General features: G+C 36.9%; 2 protein-coding genes across 2 annotated transcripts in view; one reads left to right on the top strand and one right to left on the bottom strand.

The window, feature by feature from the left end:
• SLC5A8 (solute carrier family 5 member 8) overlaps nt 1-23,397 on the bottom strand; it is a 75,254-nt gene that overhangs the window by 30,412 nt on the left and 21,445 nt on the right. The window contains exons 6-9 of the mRNA XM_060114236.1: nt 23,054-23,194; nt 19,950-20,079; nt 15,813-15,901; nt 15,222-15,334 (exon numbers count right to left, since the gene is read on the bottom strand). Of these exons, the coding sequence (XP_059970219.1) occupies nt 15,222-15,334; nt 15,813-15,901; nt 19,950-20,079; nt 23,054-23,194 (473 nt within the window). The remainder of the gene's footprint in view (nt 1-15,221; nt 15,335-15,812; nt 15,902-19,949; nt 20,080-23,053; nt 23,195-23,397) is intronic.
• LOC132499009 (R3H domain-containing protein 1-like) lies at nt 4,240-9,777 on the top strand. Its single transcript, XM_060113313.1, has 2 exons — nt 4,240-5,704; nt 9,464-9,777. Exons 1-2 carry the CDS (start codon nt 4,618-4,620, stop codon nt 9,775-9,777), a joined length of 1,401 nt encoding a protein of 466 aa, XP_059969296.1. The 5' UTR covers nt 4,240-4,617.

Genomic DNA, 23,397 nt, shown 5'->3' with positions numbered 1-23,397 from the left:
TGAGAAGGATAGGTGTTAGCTCTTCTATAAATGTTTGATAGAATTCGCCTGTGAAGCCATCTGGTCCTGGGCTTTTGTTTGTTGGAAGATTTTTAATCACAGTTTCAACTTCAGTGCTTGTGATTGGTCTATTCTTATTTTCTATTTCTTCCAGATTCAGTCTTGGCAGGTTGTGCATTTCTAAGAATTTTTCCATTTCTTCCAGGTTGTCCATTTTATTGGCATAGAGTTCCTTGTAGTAATCTCTCATGATCTTTTCTATTTCTGCAATGTCAGTTGTTACTTCTCCTTTTTCATTTCTAATTCTATTGATTTGAGTCTTCTCGCTTTTTTTCTTGATGAGCCTGGCTAATGGTTTATCAATTTTGTTTATCTTCTCAAAGAACCAGCTTTTAGTTTTATTGATCTTTGCTATCGTTTCCTTCATTTCTTTTTCATTTATTTCTGATCTGATCTTTATGATTTCTTTACTTCTGCTAACTCTGGGGGATTTTTGTTCTTCTTTCTCTAATTGCTTTAGGTGCACGGTCAGGTTGTTTACTCGAGTTGTTTCCTGTTTCTTAAGGTGAGATTGTATTGCTATAAACTTCCCTCTTAGAACTGCTTTTGCTGCGTCCCATAGGTTTTGGGTTGTTGTGTCTCCATTGTCATTTGTTTCTAGGTATTTTTAAATTTCCTCTTTGATTTCTTCAGTGATCACTTTGTTATTGAGTAGTGTATTGTTTAGCCTCCATGTGTTTGTATTTTCTACAGATCTTTTCCTGTAATTGTTATCTAGTCTCATAGCATTGTGGTCGGAAAAGATACTTGACACAATTTCAATTTTCTAAAATTTACCAAGGCTTCATTTGTAACCCAAGATATGATCTATCCTGGAGAATGTTCCATGAGCACTTGAGAAAAATGTGTATTCTGTTGTTTTTGGATGGAATGTCCTATAAATATCAATTAAGTTCATCTTGTTTAATGTATCATTTAAAGCTTGTGTTTCCTTATTTATTTTCATTTTGGATGATCTGTCCATTGGTGAAAGTGGGGTGTTGAAGTCCCCTACTATGAGTGTGTTACTGTTGATTTCCCCTTTTATGGCTGTTAGTATTTGCCTTATGTACTGAGGTGCTCCTATGTTGGGTGCAGAAATATTTACAATTGTTATATCTTCTTCTTGGATTGGTCCCTTCATCATTATGTAGTGTCCTTCTTTGTCTCTTGTAATACTCTTTATTTTAAAGTCTATTTTGTCTGATATGAGAATTGCTACTCCAGCTTTCTTTTGGTTTCCATTTGCATGGAATATCTTCTTCCATCCCCTTACTTTCTGTTTGTATGTGTCTCTATGTCTGAAGTGGGTCTCTTGTAGACAGCATATATATGGGTCTTGTTTTTGTATCCATTCAGCCAATCTGTGTCTTTTGGTGGGAGCATTTAGTCCATTTACATTTAAGGTAATTATCAATATGTATGTTCCTATTCCATTTCCTTAACTGTTTTGGGTTCGTTATTGTAGCTATTTTCCTTCTGTTGTGTTTCTTGCCCAGAGAAGTTCCTTTAGTATTTGTTGTAAAGCTGGTTTGGTGGTGCTGAACTCTCTCAGCTTTTGCTTGTCTGTAAAGATTTTAATTTCTCCATCAAATCTGAATGAGATCCTTGCTGGGTAGCGTAATCTTGGTTGCAGGTTTTCCTCCTTCATCACTTTAAATATGTCCTGCCACTCCCTTCTGGCTTGTAGAGTTCCTGATGAGAGATTAGCTGTTAACCTAATGGGGATTTCCTTATGTGTTATTTGTTGTTTTTCCCTTGCTGCTTTTAATATGTTGTCTTTGTGTTTAATTTTTGACAGTTTGATTAATATGTGTCTTGGCATATTTATCCTTGGATTTATTCTGTATGGGATTCTCTGTGCCTCCTGGACTTGATTAACTATTTCCTTTCTCATATTAGGGAAGTTTTCAACTATAACCTCTTCAAATATTTTCTCAGTCCCTTTCTTTTTCTCTTCTTCTTCTGGAACCCCTATAATTCGAATGTTGGTGCATTTAATGTTGTCCCGGAGGTCTCTGAGACTGTCCTCAGTTCTTTTCATTCTTTTTTCTTTATTTTGCTGTGCAGCAGTTATTTCCACTATTTTATCTTCCATGTCACTTATGCGTTCTTCTGCCTCAGTTATTCTGCTATTAATCCCATCTAGAGTATTTTTCATTTCATTTATTGTGTTTTTAATTGTTGCTTGATTCATCTTTAGTTCTTCTAGGTCCTTGTTAACTGTTTCTTGTATTTTGTCTATTCTATTTCAAGATTTTGGATCATCTTTACTATCATTATTCTGAATTCTTTTTCAGGTAGACTGCCTATTTCCTCTTCATTTGTTAAGTCTCGTGGGTTTTTATCTTGCTCCTTCACCTGCTGTGTGTTTTTCTGTCTTCTCATTTTGCTTATCTTACTGTGCTTGGGGTCTCCGTTTTGCAGGCTGCAGGTTCGTAGTTCCCGTTGTTTTTGGTGTCTGTCCCCGGTGGCTAAGTTTGTTTCAGTGGGTTGTGTAGGCTTCCTGGTGTAGGGGACTAGTGCCTATGTTCTGGTGGCTGAGGCTTGATCTTGTCTTTCTGGTGGACAGGTCCACGTCTCGATAATTACCTTAAATGTAAATGGATTAAATGCTCCAACCAAAAGACATAGACTGGCTGAATTGACAGAAAAACAAGACCCGTATATATGCTGTCCACAACAGATCCACTTCAGAGTTAGGGACACATACAGACTGAAAGTTAGGGGATGGAAAGAGATATTCCATGCAAATGGAAATCAAAAGTAAGCTGGAGCAGCAAATCTCATATCAGACAAAATAGACTTTAAAATAAAGACTATTAGAAGAGAGAAAGAAGGACACACATAATGATTAAGGGATCCATCAAAAAGAAGATATAACAATTGTAAATACTTATGCACCCAACATAGGAGCACCTCAATCCATAAGGTGAATGCTAACAGCCATAAAAGGGGAAATCGACAGTAACACAATAATAGTAGGGGACTTTAACACCACGCTTTCATCAATGGACAGATCATCCAAAATGAAAATAAATAAGGAAACACAAGTGTTAAATGATACATTAAACAAGGTGGACTTAATTGATATTTATAGGACATTCCATCCAACAACCACAGAATACACTTTCTTCTCAAGAGCTCATGGAACATTCTCCAGGATGGATCATATCTTGGGTCACAAATGAAGCCTTGGTAAATTTAAGAAAATTGAAATCATATCAAGTATCTTTTCCAACCACAACACTATGAGATTAGATGTCAATTACAGGAAAAAATCTGTAAAAAATACAAACACATGGAGGCTAAACAATACACTATTCAATAACCAAGATATGCCTGAAGAAATCAAAGAGGAAATCAAAAAATACCTAGAAAGAAATGACAATGAAAACACGATGACCCAAAACCTATGGGATGCAGCAAAAGCAGTTTTAAGAAGGAAGTTCATAGCAATACAATCGTACCTCAAGCAATAACAAAAAATCTCAAATAAACAATCTAACTTTACACCTAAAGGAACTAGAGAAAGAAGAACAAACAAAACCCAAAGTTAGTAGAAGGAAAGAAATTATAAAGATCACAGCAGAAATAAATGATACAGAAACAAAGAAAACAATAGCAAAGAACAATAATACTAAAAGCTGGCTGTTTGAGAAGATAAACAAAATTGAACAACCATTAGCCAGAGTAATCAAGAAAAAAAAGGGAGAAGGCTCAAATCAACAGAATTAGAAATGAAAAAGGGGAAGTAACAACTGACACTGCAGAATACAAAGGATCATGAGAGATTACTACAAGCAACTCTATGCCAATAAAATGGACTACCTGGAAGAAATGGACAAATTCTTAGAAAAGCACAACCTTCCGAGACTGAACCAGGAAGAAATAGAAAATATAAACAGACCATTCACAAGCACTGAAATTGAAACTGTGATGAAAAATCTTCCAACAAACAAAAGCCCAGGACCAAATGGCTTCACAGGTGAATTCTATCAAACGTTTAGAGAAGAGCTAACACCTATCCTTCTCAAACTCTTCCAAAATATAGCAGAGGGAGGAACACTCCCAAACTCATTCTACTAGGCAGGCCACCATCATCTTGACACCAAAACCAGACAAAGATGTCACAAAGAAAGAAAACTACAGGCGAATATCACTGATGAACATACATGCAAAAATCCTCAACAAGGAGCCGGTGTCCGGGCTGGTGATGGGGTTAATTCCCTTTCGTAAGACTCTTATTTGCACCCACCCAGCCCCGCCGTCGCCCCGCCGCGCCGCGCTCCAACTGCCTCCTCCTCCTCCTCCTCCTCAGTAACGCGGGCCACTGAAAGGTATGATATATTTGATTCAAGACAGTCCATTTCAGTCCAGGAATCTACAGTGGTGACAAGGACATGGGACTCCTCCTGCCAGATTCCAAATTGGTCAAGACAATTGACATCCTGGCTGACAACTGTGAGAAAGAACCTTGGATTATTTTATTTTATTTTTGTGGGACACCACAATCCCAAATCCATAGAACACATAAGGCTTCAAGTTCCCTGTAGAATTCTAAAATAACCTTTGCTAATGAGGATGTCTGATACTGTTACTGTAAAAAATGAAACTGAAACAATGAAGGATTTGGAGGCAGAAGTGAAAGATACAACCGGAGTTGAAAATCTTATCAAATCCGAAAACTATGGGAAGATTTTGGCAGAGAAGAATGAACGTTGCATTGACAACAATATTGATTTGCAGGAGAAAATTCAGATCCAGTTAACACAATCATTTGAAAAAGAGGAGAAGCCCTCAAAAGATGAAGCAGAAAAAGAAAAAGCCAGTGATAAGTTGCCCAGAAAAATGTTATCAAGAGATTCCAGTCAAGAATACACTGATTCAACTGGCATAGATCTACATGAATTTTTAGTAAATACATTAAAAAACAATCCCAGGGACAGAATGATGCTGTTGAAATTGGAACAAGAAATTTTAGATTTCATTGGTAATAATGAGTCTCCACGTAAAAAATTCCCCCCAATGACATCTTACCATAGGATGCTATTACACAGAGTCGCTGCTTACTTTGGATTAGACCACAATGTTGATCAGAGTGGGAAGTCTGTCATAGTAAACAAAACTAGCAATACAAGAATACCTGATCAGAAATTTAATGAACATATTAAGGATGATAAAGGTGAAGACTTTCAGAAACGATATATCCTCAAGAGAGATAACTCTAGCTTTGACAAAGATGATAACCAGATGAGAATACGTTTGAAAGATGACAGAAGAAGCAAATCTATAGAAGAAAGAGAAGAAGAGTACCAGAGAGCTAGAGACCGAATATTTTCCCAAGATTCCCTGTGTTCCCAAGAGAATTATATTATTGACAAAAGAATCCAAGACGAGGATGCTAGTAGCACCCAGCAGAGGCGCCAGATATTTAGAGTTAATAAAGATTCTTCAGGGAGATCAACAAATAGCCATCAAAGCAGCACTGAGAACGAGTTGAAGTACTCTGAACCCCGACCCTGGAGCAGCACAGATTCAGACAGCTCTCTCCGAAACTTCAAGCCTGCTGTAACTAAAGCCAGCAGCTTCAGTGGAATTTCAGTTCTGACAAGAGGTGATAGTTCTGGAAGCAGCAAAAGCATAGGCAGGCTTTCAAAAACAGGTATAAATATCTGTCTAGAACTGTGCAGTCAAAACATTAGTTCCCCTAATGTTGTCTTAGCTCTTTATTCATCATGTGGCTTCTGTAATTATCCTAAAATATAGGATTCCTACCAGCCGTACATTGAGCACCTCCAAAGTACTTAAGAGGTAACACGTTTACTGACATTAGGATTTATTCTCTGTGTGAGAGAGATTTACAGAAGGCATCTTTCCTTACCTAGGATTAGTTAACATTGATTGCATTTTCAGCTAATACTATTAGCTGAAATTCAGCTAATACTATCATATTATTGAGTGCATTTCATGATAAAGTTCGTTTGCCATTCCAAAAAAACATAAAATTGCTGAGAAGTTTTTGAGGAATTTAAAAACTAAAGAAATATAATACAATGTAATTATGGATAAGTAGAAATTTCAATAACATTCTCATTCTACTAGCTTCTTTGCTTTTAGATTATGTAACTTTTAGGCTCCTAGCATATTTCTCTTTTCACTTTCACTGGCTTCGATACTAAAGTTCACGTCTCTTTTAGGATCCTCACGGATCTTTATTTGTATCCCAAAATAAGCATGAAAATCAGCAGAAATGGCTCTTTATCCTTTCAGGTAAAGCCTAGAATTATGGTTTTACACAGATAACAATTGAAGGGAGAGGTGTAAATTTGAAGGTGACAGTAAATTTTTCTCATCTCTGACTGTAATTCAGTACTTTAAATTCTTAAGGTTTGTGAATTGCACTTGTCATCTTTTTAACTTATAATGTGGATATTTAAAATGTCTTAGTGTATATGATAGACTCTTGTTAAAGATAGTAAATTTTATGAATATAAGAAATATGCATATGTACCAAATATGCATTTATTTGATAAACGGTCACTTAGTCATCGTGTCATCATAACAGGAAAATAAAGTACTCATGTGTCGTGAGAAAGTCATTTAGACACACAGCCAAATTAAAACATTTTTATTTATTTATATTTTTTTGCTGCATCGAGTCTTAGTTATGGCACAGGGGATCTTTCGTTGCGGTGCGCAGGCTCCAGAGTGCGCAGGCTCAGTAGTTGCAACGCACAGGCCGAGTTGCCCAGCAGCGTGTGGGATTTTAGTTCCCTGACCAGGGATCAAACCAGTGACCCTGCATTGCAAGACATATTCTCAACCTCTAGACCACCAGGGAAGTCCCTAAAACATTTTTAGAACATGTACTATTTATAATCTATATTATCTTCAGAGATGAAAATAAATATTTAATTCTTTTTTTAGGAAAAAAATTTTTTTCATATAGTTCTTAGAGATAGTCTTTTTTGGCACAACTTAAAATAGAAGTTATCCTTCCGAGGCAATCTCTATAGTGTATCATATTTGTTTATGTCATTCATTAAAAATTAATTCTCCATCCCAGAGTCCATTCTGTTATTCAAAACCTAATTAACTATTTACATCATCAAAATCTTTTCCTTTCCTTCATTGTCTCATTGTCTGCCTTAAGCCATTATACTGAAAGTCAGTGACTTCTTCAGTCTCTGTATAATAGAAAATTAAGTAGATTAGAGGTGGGAAAGCAGTTAAAAATAAATTATCAAATTAGCTCATTAAGTACAGTGAGAAATAAATTTTAAGCTGATGCTAATATAAGTACTTGGAATATTTTTATTCTACCTTTGTCCCTTGCTATGATAAAAAATTGAAAGTTGACTTTACGTTACAGGAAGATGCTATGATTACGAGCTGAAAATGAAAGTCTGCAGTGAAACCTGACAGTTGTTTCTCTTGATAGAGAATTATCATTTTTGTTATTTCCTACACTACTCTTAATCTTTCTGTGTTCTTATAGATAAGGGGTTTCTGATATAAGAGGTTTTGGGCATTTGGCTGTGCTAAGTTCTTTGTCCTGGGGGAAAAATTATAATCTGTATATTCCTAGGTGTTAATCTAAAAGGTAAAAATATACATAACTTTGTCCTTTTGGGAATTTGGGTAATGCGTTTTTTGTGGCTGTCTGTGGCTGATGTTATTGGGTTGGCCAAATAGTGCCTTCGGTCTTTAAGTAAAAATAAAAAACACATTTTTCATGTTCACCAAGAACTTTATTGAACAACATATTCACCATTTTGTTCCATTGCCTTCTGCCATTTTTCAGGCAACTTCATAATTCCATCTTCCCAAAACTTTTTGTCTTTTTGAGCAGGGAACTGTTCCAGGTGCCTTTTGCAGTCTTCCAGAGAATTGAAATTTTTTTCCATTGGGAGAGTTTTGTAAGGACTGAAATAGATGGAAATCCAAAGGTGCAATGTCTGGTGAATACGGCGGATGAATCGGAACTTCCCAGCCAGGTTGTAACAGTTTTTTCCTGGTCATCAAGGAAACATGCCATCTTGCGTTACCTTGATGGAAGATTATGTGTTTTCTGTTGACTAATTCCGGACGCTTTTCGTTGAGTGCTGCTTTCAGTTGGTCTAACTGGGAGCAGTACTTCTTGGAGTGAATCATTTGGTTTTCCAGAAGGAGCTCATAATAGAGGACCCCCTTCCAATCCCACCATTTACACAACATCACCTTCTTTGGATGAAGAGCGGCCTTTGGTGTGGTTGGTGGTTCATTTCGCTTGCCCCATGTTCTCTTCCATTCCACATTATCTTGTAGTATCCACTTTTCATCGCCCGTCACAATGTGTTTTAAAAACTGAATGATTTCAGGGCTTCCTTGGAGGCGCAGTGGTTGAGAGTCCGCCTGCCGATGCAGGGGACGCGGGTTCGTGCCCCGGTCCGGGAGGATCCCACATGCCGCGGAGCGGCTGGGCCCGTGAGCCATGGCCGCTGAGCCTGCGCGTCCGGAGCCTGTGCTCCGCAACGGGAGGGGCCACAACAGTGAGAGGCCCCCTACCGCAAAAGAAAAAAAAAAAACGGAACGATTTCATTATGTTTCAGTAGAGAATTTCATGTAGAAATACAGTTGAGAAGGTTTTTTTCGCTTAACTTACGTGGAACCCAAACATCAAAGTGATTCACATAACCAAGCAATGCAAATGTGCAAATGATTTTCAGTGCTTGATTTGGATATTTTGAGTATGTCACCTTTCTCCCGCGTAGTATAACGTTGATTGTTCTCAGTTAACGTCTCAGTTTGATCGCTAACTTCAACTAGTCTGCTCGGCTGTGGAGCATCGTCCAGCAGGAAGTATCCAGCACGAAACTTTGCAGACCACTTTTGACGTGTTCGATCAGTCGCAGCACCTTCTCCATACATGGCACAAATCTCTTTTTGCATTTCAGTTGTGTTTTTACCTTTCTTGAAGTAATAGAGCATGATGTGCCGAAAATGTTGCTATTTTCTTCCATCTTCAATATTAAAATGGCTATACAAAAATTCACCAATTTTGGTAAGCCTTTTTTAACTGCAGCTGTCGCATACAGTCTAACAAACTTGTTTCGAATGAAGTTGGGGACGACTGAGTGCTACTGGAGCCATCTTACGGAAAAAAACCGAACGAATCTTTTGGCCAACCCAGTATTATAGACTTGCTTTAGTTGCATGCTTTGGCTATGACTTCTCTGGCAACTTATGTGATCAGTTTTGCTGTATTAAACCTGTTCTTGGTGGGGAGGGGAAGCAAAATTGTACAGTAAGTCAAAAATAGTTCATGCTTTTATATGGTAACTGCATGTTATGCAATGTGAATTTTATTGTTACATATTTAAAACCTGCGTTTTTATATGAGGTTTAAAAAATTCCCTCTTTTTCATTACTCCTCCCCTAGGTTCTGAGTCTTCTGGTAGTGTAGGGTCATCTACGGGCTCTCTCTCTCACATCCAGCAGCCTCTTCCAGGTACAGCTCTCAGCCAGTCTTCTCATGGCGCACCTGTCGTCTATCCAACTGTCAGCACTCATAGTTCTCTTTCCTTTGATGGTGGCCTAAATGGGCAAGTCGCATCTCCTAGCACTAGCTTCTTTTTGCTTCCCTTGGAAGCGACAGGCATACCACCTGGCAGTATTCTGATCAACCCACAAACAGGTTGGTATCCAGAAAAAGGTTTATTTCAGTTGAGATATCAGGAGTTATCTGAAAACTAAAGAATATGTATTAAATGTATTATCTGTGTATGCATTGTCAGCTTTTTATTTTTCATGTGTGATTAGCATTTTCCCTAGAACTTTAATAAAAACTTTTATGCTAGAGAATGTTAAAAGACATTTATATCAGAAAGTATTTTTCTCCTTGTGACATCCATGACATCATCTTTTAGGCCAAATAATTAAGAAACAATTCATTTCCTAGAAATGGGACAGCCACCTTTGAAAGAACTTTATTTGATAGAACAGTTTTATCATGGGAAAAATAGTATGCATTTCATGAAGAAGGAGAACGTTAGCAGCTCTTACTTCTTACATAATGCAGTGGAAAGAACCCATAAGTAATTGTTCTTCTGAATACGGTAACTGTTTTCTACTTAGGAAAAGCTAAAGAACATCTTATTAGTAGTGAAAGAAAATAGATAGTCGTTATGAATTAATATTGACAACACATTCTTTGCAATTAAATAGTACTCTGTATTGTTTATCATGTGTCATGTACTGTGTTATGTGCTTTAAATACATTATTTATAGCAACCCTGTTAGGTAGGTGAAATCTACATTTACAGATAAGGAAACTGAACTTCAGAGAGATTAAGAAACTGCAGTCATATACACACTTCATTGTGTATATTGGCAAAAATGACATATTGAGAAAATAAAATTTTTTTGAAAATGAAAAAAAAAAAAAAAAAAATCCTCAACAAAATACTAGGAAACAGAATCCAACAGCACATTAAAAGGATCACACACCATGATCAAGTGGGGTTTATCCTAGGAATGCAAGAATTCTTCAATATATGCAAATCAATCAATGTGATACACCATATTAACAAAGTGAAGGATAAAAACCGTATGATCATCTCAATAGATACAGAAAAAGTTTTCGACCAAATTCAACACCCATTTATGATATAACCCTCCAGAAAGTAGGCACAGAGGGAACTTACCTCAACATAATAAAGGCCATATATGACAAACCCACAGCAAACATCATTCTCAATGGTGAAAAACAAACTATTTCCACTAAGATCAGGAACAAAACAAGGTTGTCCACTCTCACCCCTATTATTCAACATAGTTTTGCAAGTTTTAGCCACAGAAAACAGAGATGAAAAAGAAATAAAAGGAATCCAAATTGGAAAAGAAGAAGTAAAACTGTCACTGTTTGCAGATGACATGATACTATACAGAGAATCCTAAAGATGCTACCAGAAAACTCCTAGAGCTAATCAATGAATTTGGTAAAGTAGCAGGATACAAAATTAATGCACAGAAATCTCTTGCATTCCTATACACTAATGATGAAAAATCTGAAAGAGAAATTAAGGAAACACTCCCATTTATCAGTGCAACAAAAAGAATAAAATACCTAGGAATAAACCTTCCAAAGGAGATAAAAGACCTATATGCAGAAAACTATAAGACACTGATGAAAGAAATTAAAGATGATACAAACAGATGGAGACATATACCATGTTCTTGGTTTGGAAGAATCAACATTGTGAAAATGACTCTACTACCCAAAGCAATCTACAGATTCAATGTAATCCCTATCAAACTACCACTGGCATTTTTCACAGAACTAGAACAAAAAATTTCAAACTTTGTTTGGAGAAACAAAAGACCCCGAATAACCAAAGAAATCTTGAGAACGAAAAACGGAGCTGGAGGAGTCAGGCTCCCTGCCTTCAGACTATACTACAAAGCTACAGTAATCAAGACAGTATCATACTGGCACAAAAACAGAAATATAGATCAATGGAACAGGATAGAAAGCACAGAGATAAACCCACACACGTATGGTCACTTTATCCTTGATAAAGGAGGCAAGAATATACAATGGAGAAAAGACAGCCTCTCTTCAATTAATGGTGCTGGGAAAACTGGACAGCTACATGTAAAAGAATGAAATTAGAACACTTCCTAACACCATACACAAAAGTAAACTCGAAATGGATTAAAGACCTAAATATAAGGCCAGATAGTATAAAACTCCTAGAGGAAAACATAGGCAGAACACTCTATGACATAAATCACAGCAAAATCCTTTTTGACCCACCTCCTAGAGAAATGGAAATAAAATCAAAACTAAACAAATGGGACCCAATGAGACTTAAAATCTTTTGCATAGCAAAGGAAACCATAAACAAGACAAAAAGACAACCCTCAGAATGGGAGAAAATATTTGCAAATGAAGCAACTGACAAAGGATTAATCTCCAAAATTTATAAGCAGCTCATGCAGCTCAATAGCAAAAAAACAAACAACACAATCCAAAAATGGGCAGAAGACCTAAATAGACATTTCTCCAAAGAAGACATACAGATTGTCAACAAACACATGAAAGGCTGCTCAACATCAGTAATCACTAGAGAAATGCAAATCAAAACTACAATGAGGTATTACCTCACACCAGTCAGAATGGCCATCATCAGAAAATATACAAAGAACAAATGATTGAGAGGGTGTGGAGAAAAGGGAACCCTCTTGCACTGTTGGTGGGAATGTAAATTGATACAGCCACCATGGAGAACAATACGGAGGTTCCTTAAAAAACTAAAAATAGAATTACCATATGACCCAGCAATCCCCCTACTGGGCATATATCCTGAGAAAACCATAACTCAAAAAGATTCATGTACCATAATGTTCATTGCAGCTCTATTTACAATAGCCAGGACATGGAAGCAACCTAAGTGTCCATCAACAGATGAATGGATAAAGAAGATGTGGCACATATATACAATGGAATATTACTCAGCCATAAAAAGAAACAAAATTGAGTTATTTGTAGTGAGGTGGATGGACCTAGAGTCTGTCATACAGAGGGAAGTAAGTCAGAAAGAGAAAAACAAATATCATATTCTAACACATATATATGGAATCTAAAAAAAATTAAAAGGTTCTGAAGAACCTAGGGGAAGGATAGGAATAAAGACGCAGACATAGAGAATGGACTTGAGGACACGGGGATGGGAAAGGGTTAGCTGGGATGAAGTGAGAGAGTGGCATGGACAAATACACACTACCAAATGTAAAATAGGTAGCTAGTGGGAATCAGCCGCATAGCACAGGGAGATCAGCTACGTGCTCTGTGTCCACCTTGAGGATTGGGATAGGGAGTGTGGGAGGGAGACACAATAGGGAGGGGATGTGGGATATATGTATATGTATATCTGATTCACTTTGTCATAAAACAGAAACTAACACACCATTGTAAAGCAATTATACTCCATAAAGATGTTAAAAAAAAAAAAAGGAAGGCTCAGGTGTCTGTTTTCAGTTTGCCAGAAACAGGACACAATTCAGCTCTGCTCTGTATAACATAATGGGGGAAGGGAGTAATAAACTTCAGAAAGTCTTCCGAATTTAAGTGTTCATTTCTCCTGGGAAGTAGCAATCCACACCAAAGAGTGTTTTAGGACCTTTAACCTTCTCATAATCTCCATGAATATCCACAAACCTTTCCTGTTAATCTAGGAAAGAAAGGCAGTTTCAAGACAAGTATTATATTCCTCCTTCTACCAAACTATTTTCCTGAAACTTTATACAAATTCTCAAGCCACCATCAGTGGTCAGCTTACGGGATTTTTTTTCTCTTTTGGCTTTCAGTATTTTCCAGATTTTCTCCAAGTATACATTTTGCTTTCAAAATTACTATAGGAAAATTTTTTTTTATTAAACCCACCCTCTATTCTTATTTTTAAAGACTTCCATTCAGCAAAAATCACCTGAAATCTGAAATCTGAAAATATAATTTTCCACATATAAACTTCAAAATACAAAAAATAAAATGAATGAGAAATGTGCTCATCAAAAAATTACTGAATTCCTTATGTTATTTCTATCTTACTTAACACAAGCACTCACACCTTTGTTAAGCGTAGTGAGTAATCTTATTGCACCCGAATGGAAAAACTTACATTAATTTTTTTCAAAGTGCTTTTGTTGCAATGATTTTTCATACCTCCAAACTCTATTATAAACAGTATTTCCAACATATTTAGCTAAATTCTTCTCTAATTGGCAGCTCATGAATGGTCACCATTGTGGTTTTTTGTACTCAAAGTTATCGGAAACATTCAAGTCATTTGCCGTGTTCTTCTCTATGATGTCCTTACTGTATATACCTCAAGATAATGACTATATACAACCTTTCAAAATGAATGAAAGCCTCATCTACACTAGCGGAGTTGATTTGTTATTAATCATCATCAACATCATTCCTGAGTACCAGTTAGTGGCTCTTCTTTTACATGGATTATCTCTAAACCTCATAGTACCTGCAAAGTGAATATTTTTTGTTCTCATTTTCCATATAAAGAAACAGAGGCTCAGATGGGTTTGCTCAAGGCTAACAGCTAGTTAACTGGTGAAACAAGACGGAGTCTGTCTAGCTTCAAAAGCTTCTATTCGTTCTACTAAACCACACAGCTTCAACAATCCCATAATGAACCCATCTAAATACCCTTTAGGAAACATTGTACCATTCTGAAATTACGCTCCAGGATTAAAATCAGGTACATAATAAAATGATGCAATGCTAGTTAAATTTAGGGGACACTGAAGAATATAAATTAAGTACTTATTCCAGGCTACAGTCATGACAATTATATATAGAACTATGGTTTAAAACAGAATATTATTTACTATGTCTTTGACAGTCTGTTAGTGCTATTGAGGTTAAAGATTCTTTTTAAAATAATAAGTTCGTTAGTCATTCATCCCAAAATATGTATACCCAAGATTTGAAAATGAAGAAGGGAGTACGCTAGCCAGGTTTTTTTGAGTCAGCTATTACAGCTGGGACATCTGGGAACTGAGGTTAAAGACCTTTCCATTCAATATGATATTTAACCCCTAATAAGGTCCTATAATCTATGAATTTAAGCATTCATATTAAATGAAGGAGTTGAGCATACCTTGGACAATTTTATTACCTTCTGGACAGTCTACATGTGCAGAGAGAACAGACAATCAAGACCAGTAAAAACTCATAATGCTCTGTTCCTTTATCTTCCATCCATACACACAGACTGTATCTTAAACTGGCAGTGCCCTCTTAGGTAATACAGAAAAAGCACAGCTCTTGGTTCCAAACTAAGAATATTTCTTAAAACTGTGGTCTAAGTTTCAGATGGTAAAGGGTTAAATTTTTAACTATGGCTAAGAATTTTAACATAGATTTGGGATAGGAAGAAGGTAGGAAAGAAGGCTAGCCAAATAGCACCCCTGGCAATTGTTTTTTGTGGTAGCCTGACAATTGTTTGAAGTATGTCTCAAATCTTGATTGCAAATGGGCATGACTGCATTAAGTCACACGCATGTGAGTGTATATACACTCACACTCACTTACTCTATATTTTCCATGGAAAAGAATTTCTGGTATTTCTAAAAATCATCTCCCAGAGCTAAAATGGAACTGTGAAACAAAAACTTACTCATTCCTTGGGAAATCCGAGAGAGAGATCTTTCTGAGAGACATCGGAAGTGAGGTTTTACTAGGTCTTCCACAGTTACTGCTGCTAAGGCATTAATACTGGAGGACACTGTGCTGTAAGGGAAAATCACAATTTTGATGAATAATGTTTAAACTTTAATAATACTTTAACAAGGTAAAAGAAAAGGGAAAACATATTGTCACTTCTGAAATATAACCAGATTTCTACTACATTACTTTAAAAAAATTTTTTTTATTGAAGTATACTTGATTTAGGCCCAAGTGCCTAGAGCCCGTGCTCCGCAACGGGAGAAGCCACCACAATGAGAAGCCCACGCACCGCAACGAAGACCCAACACAGCCAAAAGTTAATTAATTAATTAATTAATTAAAAAAACAAAAGAGACTGATGACAATATCCAGCCCGTAGAGAGAAGAGCTGGACCAACAGAGAGAAGACACGGAGTACTTTACCTATATGGGGGCCATTTGTGCTCATGTCCAGAATTCAGCTTTATCCCCCCCAAATATCCAATAACAAAAGAAAGATCCCAAAAGGGAAATCTTGTATTATTAGAGTCATAGTTCATACCTTAATGTTCCACTGTAAGCAGAGGCCACAAAAAGTCCAGGAAGTCCCGGATAATCTTGCAGAATGTCCAGTACCAAATAAGGCATGAGCTGAAAAATTCCAAAATTTACTCTTGAGTACTATTTGCTATGAAATGAAATTAATTAACACCTCCTTTATCTTGTGTTCTTCAAGAACTGGAGGAAGCTATTCCACATAACTGAAATGTCCAAATATATAAAATTAAACTCTTTACCTGCTAACACTTAAAGAAAAGAATAGCACAGTAGTTAAGGGTACAGGCTCTGGATTCAGACAGATGTGGCTTTTGTTAGTTAATTTCTCTGAGCCTCAGTTTCCCCATCTATAAAATAGGAATAATAATCCTAACCTCATAGAGTTGCTATAAAAGTTAAATTAGATAATCTGTGTAAATTCTTAGTATAGTACACAGAATAGGCTCAGTAATAGGTAGTTGTTCTCATTCTTTGGAATAATAAATCAATTTAAAGGAAATATTTTACATACCTCTGCACTTAAGTAAGAAGAATTCACTTAATTTAACTTTACTTGATGACTCAAGATTATATTTGTGAACGTCAATCACTGCTCAGGATTGAAAATGTAATTATAGTTGCACATACAGTTGACCCTTGAACAACACAAGTTTGAACAGTGTAGGTCCACTTAAATGTTGATTTTTTTCAATAAATACAGAAAAATGTACGTATAGAACATTGTATGCATGATTTGTATTACATAGTATGTATGCAAGGATAGCCTACCCTTACATAGGCATGAGGTGAGTGACATTTAATATAAAAATAATGTGTTAGGGGTTTTTTTTACTGTTTTATAACTTTGCTTTCAAAGAATTATATTTATATAATTATACTACACAGTATGCCTCTCTCATAATTGGAGAAACTGTGCATCAACCGATGATCACGGGTGAGTTAAAAAAAACAAACAATCTTTCCAATGCTGTATGATCAATATGACTGTAATACTGTATGCCATCCAAACTTTATAATGATTCATTTATTATTATAGGCGAGGCTACCACAAAGCGATCGTATCGATTACACTAGGCTATAATAAAGCAATCATATTGCTGCTTCTTTATCAATGCATGACTTGTTATACCTGTAAATGAATATGAATTTATTTTGTACATTATCTTTCATTTTTGACATCCTGTGCTAGTAAAAAGTGTAACATCTGCAGTGTTTTGTGTCACATAACACAACATTGATGTAGGTACTGACAGACGATTCATCTTGTAAACAGACAAGGTAAACTTATGGTATCAATCAGTACAGTACTGTAAACGTGTCTTCTTGTCTTCATAATTTTCTTAATAACACTTTCTTTTCTCTGGCTTACTTTATTGTAAGAATACTGTATATAATCCATATAACATACAAAATATGTGTTAATGAACTGTTTATGCTATCAGTAAGGCTTCGGGTCAACAGTAGGCTATTAGTAGTTAAGTTTTAGGGGAGTCAAAAATTATACATAGGTTTCTGTTGTGCAGACGGTCGCTACCCCTAACCCCCATGTTTTTCAAGGGTCAACTGTTGTATGAGACATAGTGATGAGTGGAGAGTAACCTCACAAAATCCCTCAACTTGCTTCTTTAAAAAAAAAACCTCCTAATACTTGCTTTTTGATAAGTTACCTTTTAAAAAATAAATATTAAATAAGGATGGGGAGGTGTATGCCTTCAGCATGGTGTTACGTGGCAGTCTTTCGGCAAAACTGGTTTTTCAATCAAAAGAGTCCTAAGAGGATAATTTTCTAGAAAAATGCCCTCTCATTTCACTGAAACATCATTGATTCCTTCTCCCAATAGTACACAGTGGATGCTATGCCCATTCTCATCAGCCTCTTTGATCTCGTTTAACAACTAAAGCTTATTAATTCTTTATTCTCAGAAAAAGAGAATAACACTACTCTATGAGTTCAACACCCATTTTCCCAAGACATCTTACAAGTTTAACTTCAAGAAGTATTCTATACATAAGCCAAAGTTAAGTTTCCATCATTAGTATTAAAACGAGATCCAAAATCCTCTACCCTATCGTCAACTTTCTCAAAAATCTTCAGCCTTATATTTTAGATTCTGAATGACCCCTCAGGTATAGGTAGAATCCACCAGGTAAGATTGATAGAAAAATAGTAAAACTATAACTAGGCACTAATCTGGCTTCCTCACTGTGAGCTACAGCGGAGTGTAGCAGAAACATATCTTTGCTCTCTTGGGTTAAGCTTTTGACCTGATCTTCTACTGACTGCCTTACTTCCATTGTAACCCCAGGAAAATGTCAATTGAATTAACTGGTTAATAATCAATACACTAGTGGAATCATTCACAGAAAATCTCTTTTTCAAAAATTTATCACATGCTCTCTAAATGATAAATGCATGCATGCAAGACACCCCCTGTGTACAATTTATGACAAGTGGTCTCAAGGTTAGGAAGTTGTAGGTTAAAAAAAATTTTTTTGTTGTTTTTTTGGTTTTTGGGGGATTTTTTTGGCCCAGGGTAAGAGGAAGCCATATTAGAAAAAAAATTTAGCCCCTATGGTCTTCACAGATAATTACGATTGACAAAAATCACAAAATATTCTTGACTAGAGAAAATATAATGGAATAGTGCCTCCATCTTCAGAGTAAATACGATTCTTGGATTCTCTGAACAAATAGAAAGATCCGTTTATCAACAGCAGGGCAAAGATTAAGATAGGGTTGAGGGCTTCCCCGGTGGCGCAGTGGTTGAGAGTCTGCCTGCCGATGCAGCGGACGCGGGTCTGTGCCCCGGTCTGGGAGGGTCCCACATGCCGCGGAGCGGCTAGGCCCGTGAGCCGTGGCCGCTGAGCCTGAGCGTCCGGAGCCTGTGCTCCGCAACGGGAGAGGCCACAACAGTGAGAGGCCCGCGTACTGCATAAAAAAAAAAAAAAAAAGATAGGGTTGAGATACACAGATCAAGGATGCTCTCATTTCCTAACCCCACAAAGTTGTATTTTTCTGGGAGTATGTTATTCATTTACACCAACATAAAGTTCAACCTGTCATCATTCTAATAAGTCCCCTGGGCCCTTAATTTACAATTGACTCTGGCAGTCCTGAGTTTGGATTCTAGCTACACTTTCTGAAAGATGGTCTATGGCATAGAGGTTCAAAGTTAGGACACTGGCGGCAGCCTGCCTGGGTTGGAATCCTGGCTCCAGGTTTACCAGCTGGTTATTTAAGTTCTCTGTGCCTCAGTGTCCTCATTTTTGAAAGGGAGATCATCACAGCACTGTTTCTGTGAGGATTAAAAGTTAAAATTTATATAAAGCACTTAGAATCGTGCCTGGCCCATGGTATTTGATGAGTGCTTGCAGCTATTCTTATTCATTAACTACGTGAACTTGGGCAAATTATATAACCTCTCTGAGATTCATTTCCTTGTCTATAAAATTAGAATTATAGGGTTGTGAGAATTGAAAGAAATAAAGCATGCAAAGCTCTTGGCACAGAACCTCATCACATAGCGGGTGCTCAATAAATGTTCACTTTTAGATCCATTTCCCTATCATTTAAAAACTGGAAGGTGGGACTTCCCTGGTGGTCCAGTGGTTAAGACTCCACGCTCCCAATGCAGGGGGCCCTGGTTTGATCCCTGATCAGGGAACTGGATCCCGCACACTGCAACTAAAAAAGATCCTGCACGCGGCAACGAAGATCCCGTGTGCCGCAACTAAAACCTGGCGCAGCCAAATAAATTAAAAAAAAAAACAACTGGAAGGTAAACTGCTTATCAATGAACAATCTAAACCCACAAAATGTTCTACGGTACCACAGTTTGTATATAGTTTTGGGCTTTTTTTAAAACTGTGTTTATATTTCTACTCCCAGCCTTGAGCTATTTCTATTTAACACCTACCTTGAAACTTAGCCAGGTATTTCAATATTTTTATTGGATGTAGCATTCTTCATTTTTGCTATAGCTGCTAAAATAAATTTTTTCCAAATGCTTTATAGAAACTAAAAATGATTATATTGTGCCTATTTTCTCTTACTTTACAAGAACATGAACACTCTTTCCTCCCAGCTAATAAGCTTTCTGAATGTCATTCTTGCATGTGTAAGAAAGACATGGTACTGGACCTGGTCTGGTGCAGACACTTTCTTGGCTGTCCAAGGATCACAGTCACGGTATCTGGAATACATGGCGAGCCCACATAGCACTGTGCAGGTCAGGATCAACCAGAGTGCCACAAGATTGATGTAGAGAGACCTAAAGAAGTGAAAACAAACCAGCAGCTGACAATTTTAATTTCCATCTCAAAGATGAGGAAAATTGTTACATAAATAGACGAGACTTTCATGATTATATTCAATAGATGTGCATTCTCTTTTGGTTCTCGAAAATGCTACGGATTTTATTCTGGCCTAACTTTCTGTTTATGATGTCAGTCAACACTGTATTTGGGAATACTTGGAACAGATGGGATTTTGCCATTGAATGAATGTATCCTCCTGGTCAGAGTTCCATGGGCATTATTAGCTTTATAATTGTGTCTAGTTACCGTCCTTCAGGACGTCTTGTCACGAAATAGAGGTTTTAATAGTCAACAGGGCAGTGACTATTATTCCTTTTACCTTTAAAAGTGATGCAATTATAAACTGCTAAACACTGTTAGCCTTTACATAGCAACTCGTCAAGCTTGTTTAAATGTAGTTTGTGATGCCATCCGTTAAATAGGAAAGGCAAACCTGTATTCCTTGGACAGGTATCTTCCAAAACAATGTCCAGCATTTTAATAAATGGTGTGTGCTCCAGTAGAGTGTAAATGTTTACATAATAGCACTGGAGTCAGTCCTGAGCATAAATCTTAGCTCTCCCTACCATATGTGACCTTGGGCAAGTAATTTAACCTCTCTGATCCTCAGTTTCTTCATTTACAGCTAGAAATAACAATGCCTACCTCACCGAGTTATATGTGAAACTAAATAAAATAGTATATATCATATAGTACAACGGCATGTAATAAACACTTGTTAAATGGTAGTTATTGGTATTATTAGTGTTAATATCATTGAATGCTATGTCTTAATAATCAGTTGATAGTAAATATTTCTCCCACTAGGGTGGCTACATTTTTACATTTCCCCCCCCCCCGGGGGGTGCTGTAGTGGACACTGATAAGCTGCCCTAGGCTGAAGAGAGGTCTCCCCACACCCACCAACTCGTACCTCCTTCCCCAGAGAAGCCTGCATAAGATGACAACTGGATTCAGAGGTTTAAAGGCTAAGTCCCCTCAGGCCAACTTGGGACAGTCTGAAGGGTCATCCCAGCTCTGGGGCTCCCCTTGAGGCCTCTGTTGAGACCGCATTACAGTCCAACTTCTCCCTCTAGCCAATCCTTCTTCCTTCCCTTCCTTCTCTGTTCCAGTGGTGATCCCCTAGTAGACTCTGGCATGCTAACCTCCATCTCAGAGTCTGCTTCCAGGAGAAGCTACCTTGCAGCAGGTCCCACAACAGATTGCTAGCCTTTTTCCTTGACTGACTACATTCACCACATGTTTTGTTATTGTCTAAAAGTACTGTAACTATATCTCATTTCCAAATCATCAGAAAATATACCCAGACACTTTCTCAGTCACCACACCTCACTTATATATGAGTTAACACTTTATTATATTGTTTTATTTTACTTTAATGCCATTCATGTAGATCTGATATTGTACCCAGTCAATCAATGTCAGTAGGTCTTGACTTTTTGGCTGGGACTCATTCTTCCCATGGAGCCAATGTTAAAAAGTGGGAGAAAATGGTCCCCCTGAGCTCTTGTTAAAGAGACACATTGGACTATTCTGAAGGAAACTGTTTCTTACTAAGAAAGCTCTAATGCTGTTCTTTCAGTTATAAAATTGGCTTTTTGAGTTCCATGTTCTCAAAGAAACGTGTTCCCAAAGAAGAGCATGTGCACAATTACTTTGGGAGAGGCATCAGTGCTAACGTACATGGATTAATAGATATATGAATTATATTCCTTTAGAGTGTCTTAAAGTAGCAGAACTCCTAAGCTCACTTTTGGGGGATTCCATATCCAGTTATTATACTCATATTCATATAGATTTTTCATTGTGGAATTTACCAAAGACAGATAATGTCTAAACCAATTTACTCTCATATATTGACATGTGACCTCATATATTTCTCACATTCCCCTTTGAATAGCAACAGAACTGCCACTCCTCCTACTCCAACCCCCTTGTTACAATTAATGAAGCTACTTAGAGTTTTATAGCCCCTAAATGCATAGCCTGATATATCAGCATGAAGAGCACTAGTCACCAAGCTTATCTGAGGCCTCCTGACAAAGAACCAGATACTGTTCGTACTCTTCGCTGAAGCCAAGATAGGCTGGAGAGTCCCCTGACCATGCTGTCCTTCCCACCTCTGTGCTTTGCCCAAATCACTCTGCCTACTCAGAATGCTCTCCCACACTTCTTCACCTGCCCACATATGGTCATTCTTCAGGACCTGCCTGCTTGACAGGAATCTCTCACTTATCCCCTGCCTTCACATCCCATGATTTGACGTGGAAAAAGGAATTCACATTTACTGGATCCCTACCACATGTGTCCCAAACCCAGTATTTTATAATACCTCCACGAGATGTGTGATATCTTATGCTCATTTTACAAGTTTAGAAACTGAAGCTCGGAGAGTCTAAGTAACTCACGCCAAATCACTCAAGTAGCAAGTATTAGAACAAGGTTATAAACCCACAACTGTGTCTGAAAATAAAATGCACCAGCACATCTGGCAATATAATGCTCTAGAACATTTCCTCTATATTGTTATACTGTTTCACAGAACTGTTATACCTCTAGTGTTAGTTTACGTTTCACATACTTGCATATATTTTCCTAATTTGATGCTAAGTTCCTACATGACAAGAGCCATATATTTATCATTTTTTATTCTCTACAGTTCCTCATACAAACAGATGCAGAATAAATGCCTATTTATTTGATAAGATTTGTTTTACTTAATAATTGATATAAATATTTTTAAATATCTGATTTAAAACATACAATGCCACTTTGTTCTATGTGATCCTTTTGTAGTATATCATTTATCTATCTCTTAGAATTTCATGACACAAAAGACTTAAACTTGAGCAAAGCTTGACTTTTGAAAGAGTTTCCATAAAGACAACTGATAGTTATTGATGATTCATATACCATAGTTTGTCTTACATTTTTGCCTGGAATCTGCTTTTACAGGAAATATATCTCTGCACTTGGGATTGGTTGACTCCATAGATGCTGGTCCATGTGAAGGTCCCTCCTATAACAATCGTCCAGAATGTGTGTCTTTGCAAAGGGCTAGGATTAAAACTAAATGAAAACAAACAGAAAACAAATTTGAAGTCTCAGCCAAACACTACAGAAAACTTCCTAGAGTAATTTTGGAAACAAGCAATGTATACCTACATAAATATAAATAAATATTTATAAATATACATACATAAATATGTATCGATTAAGTAATATAAAAGGTAGAAATATTCTTAAGTTCAATGAAATAAAAATGGATACTT

The sequence above is a fragment of the Mesoplodon densirostris genome, chromosome 11 (genome assembly GCF_025265405.1).
Source record: "Mesoplodon densirostris isolate mMesDen1 chromosome 11, mMesDen1 primary haplotype, whole genome shotgun sequence".
NCBI lineage: Eukaryota > Metazoa > Chordata > Mammalia > Artiodactyla > Ziphiidae > Mesoplodon > Mesoplodon densirostris.
This window is presented reverse-complemented; position numbering and strand designations above follow the sequence as displayed.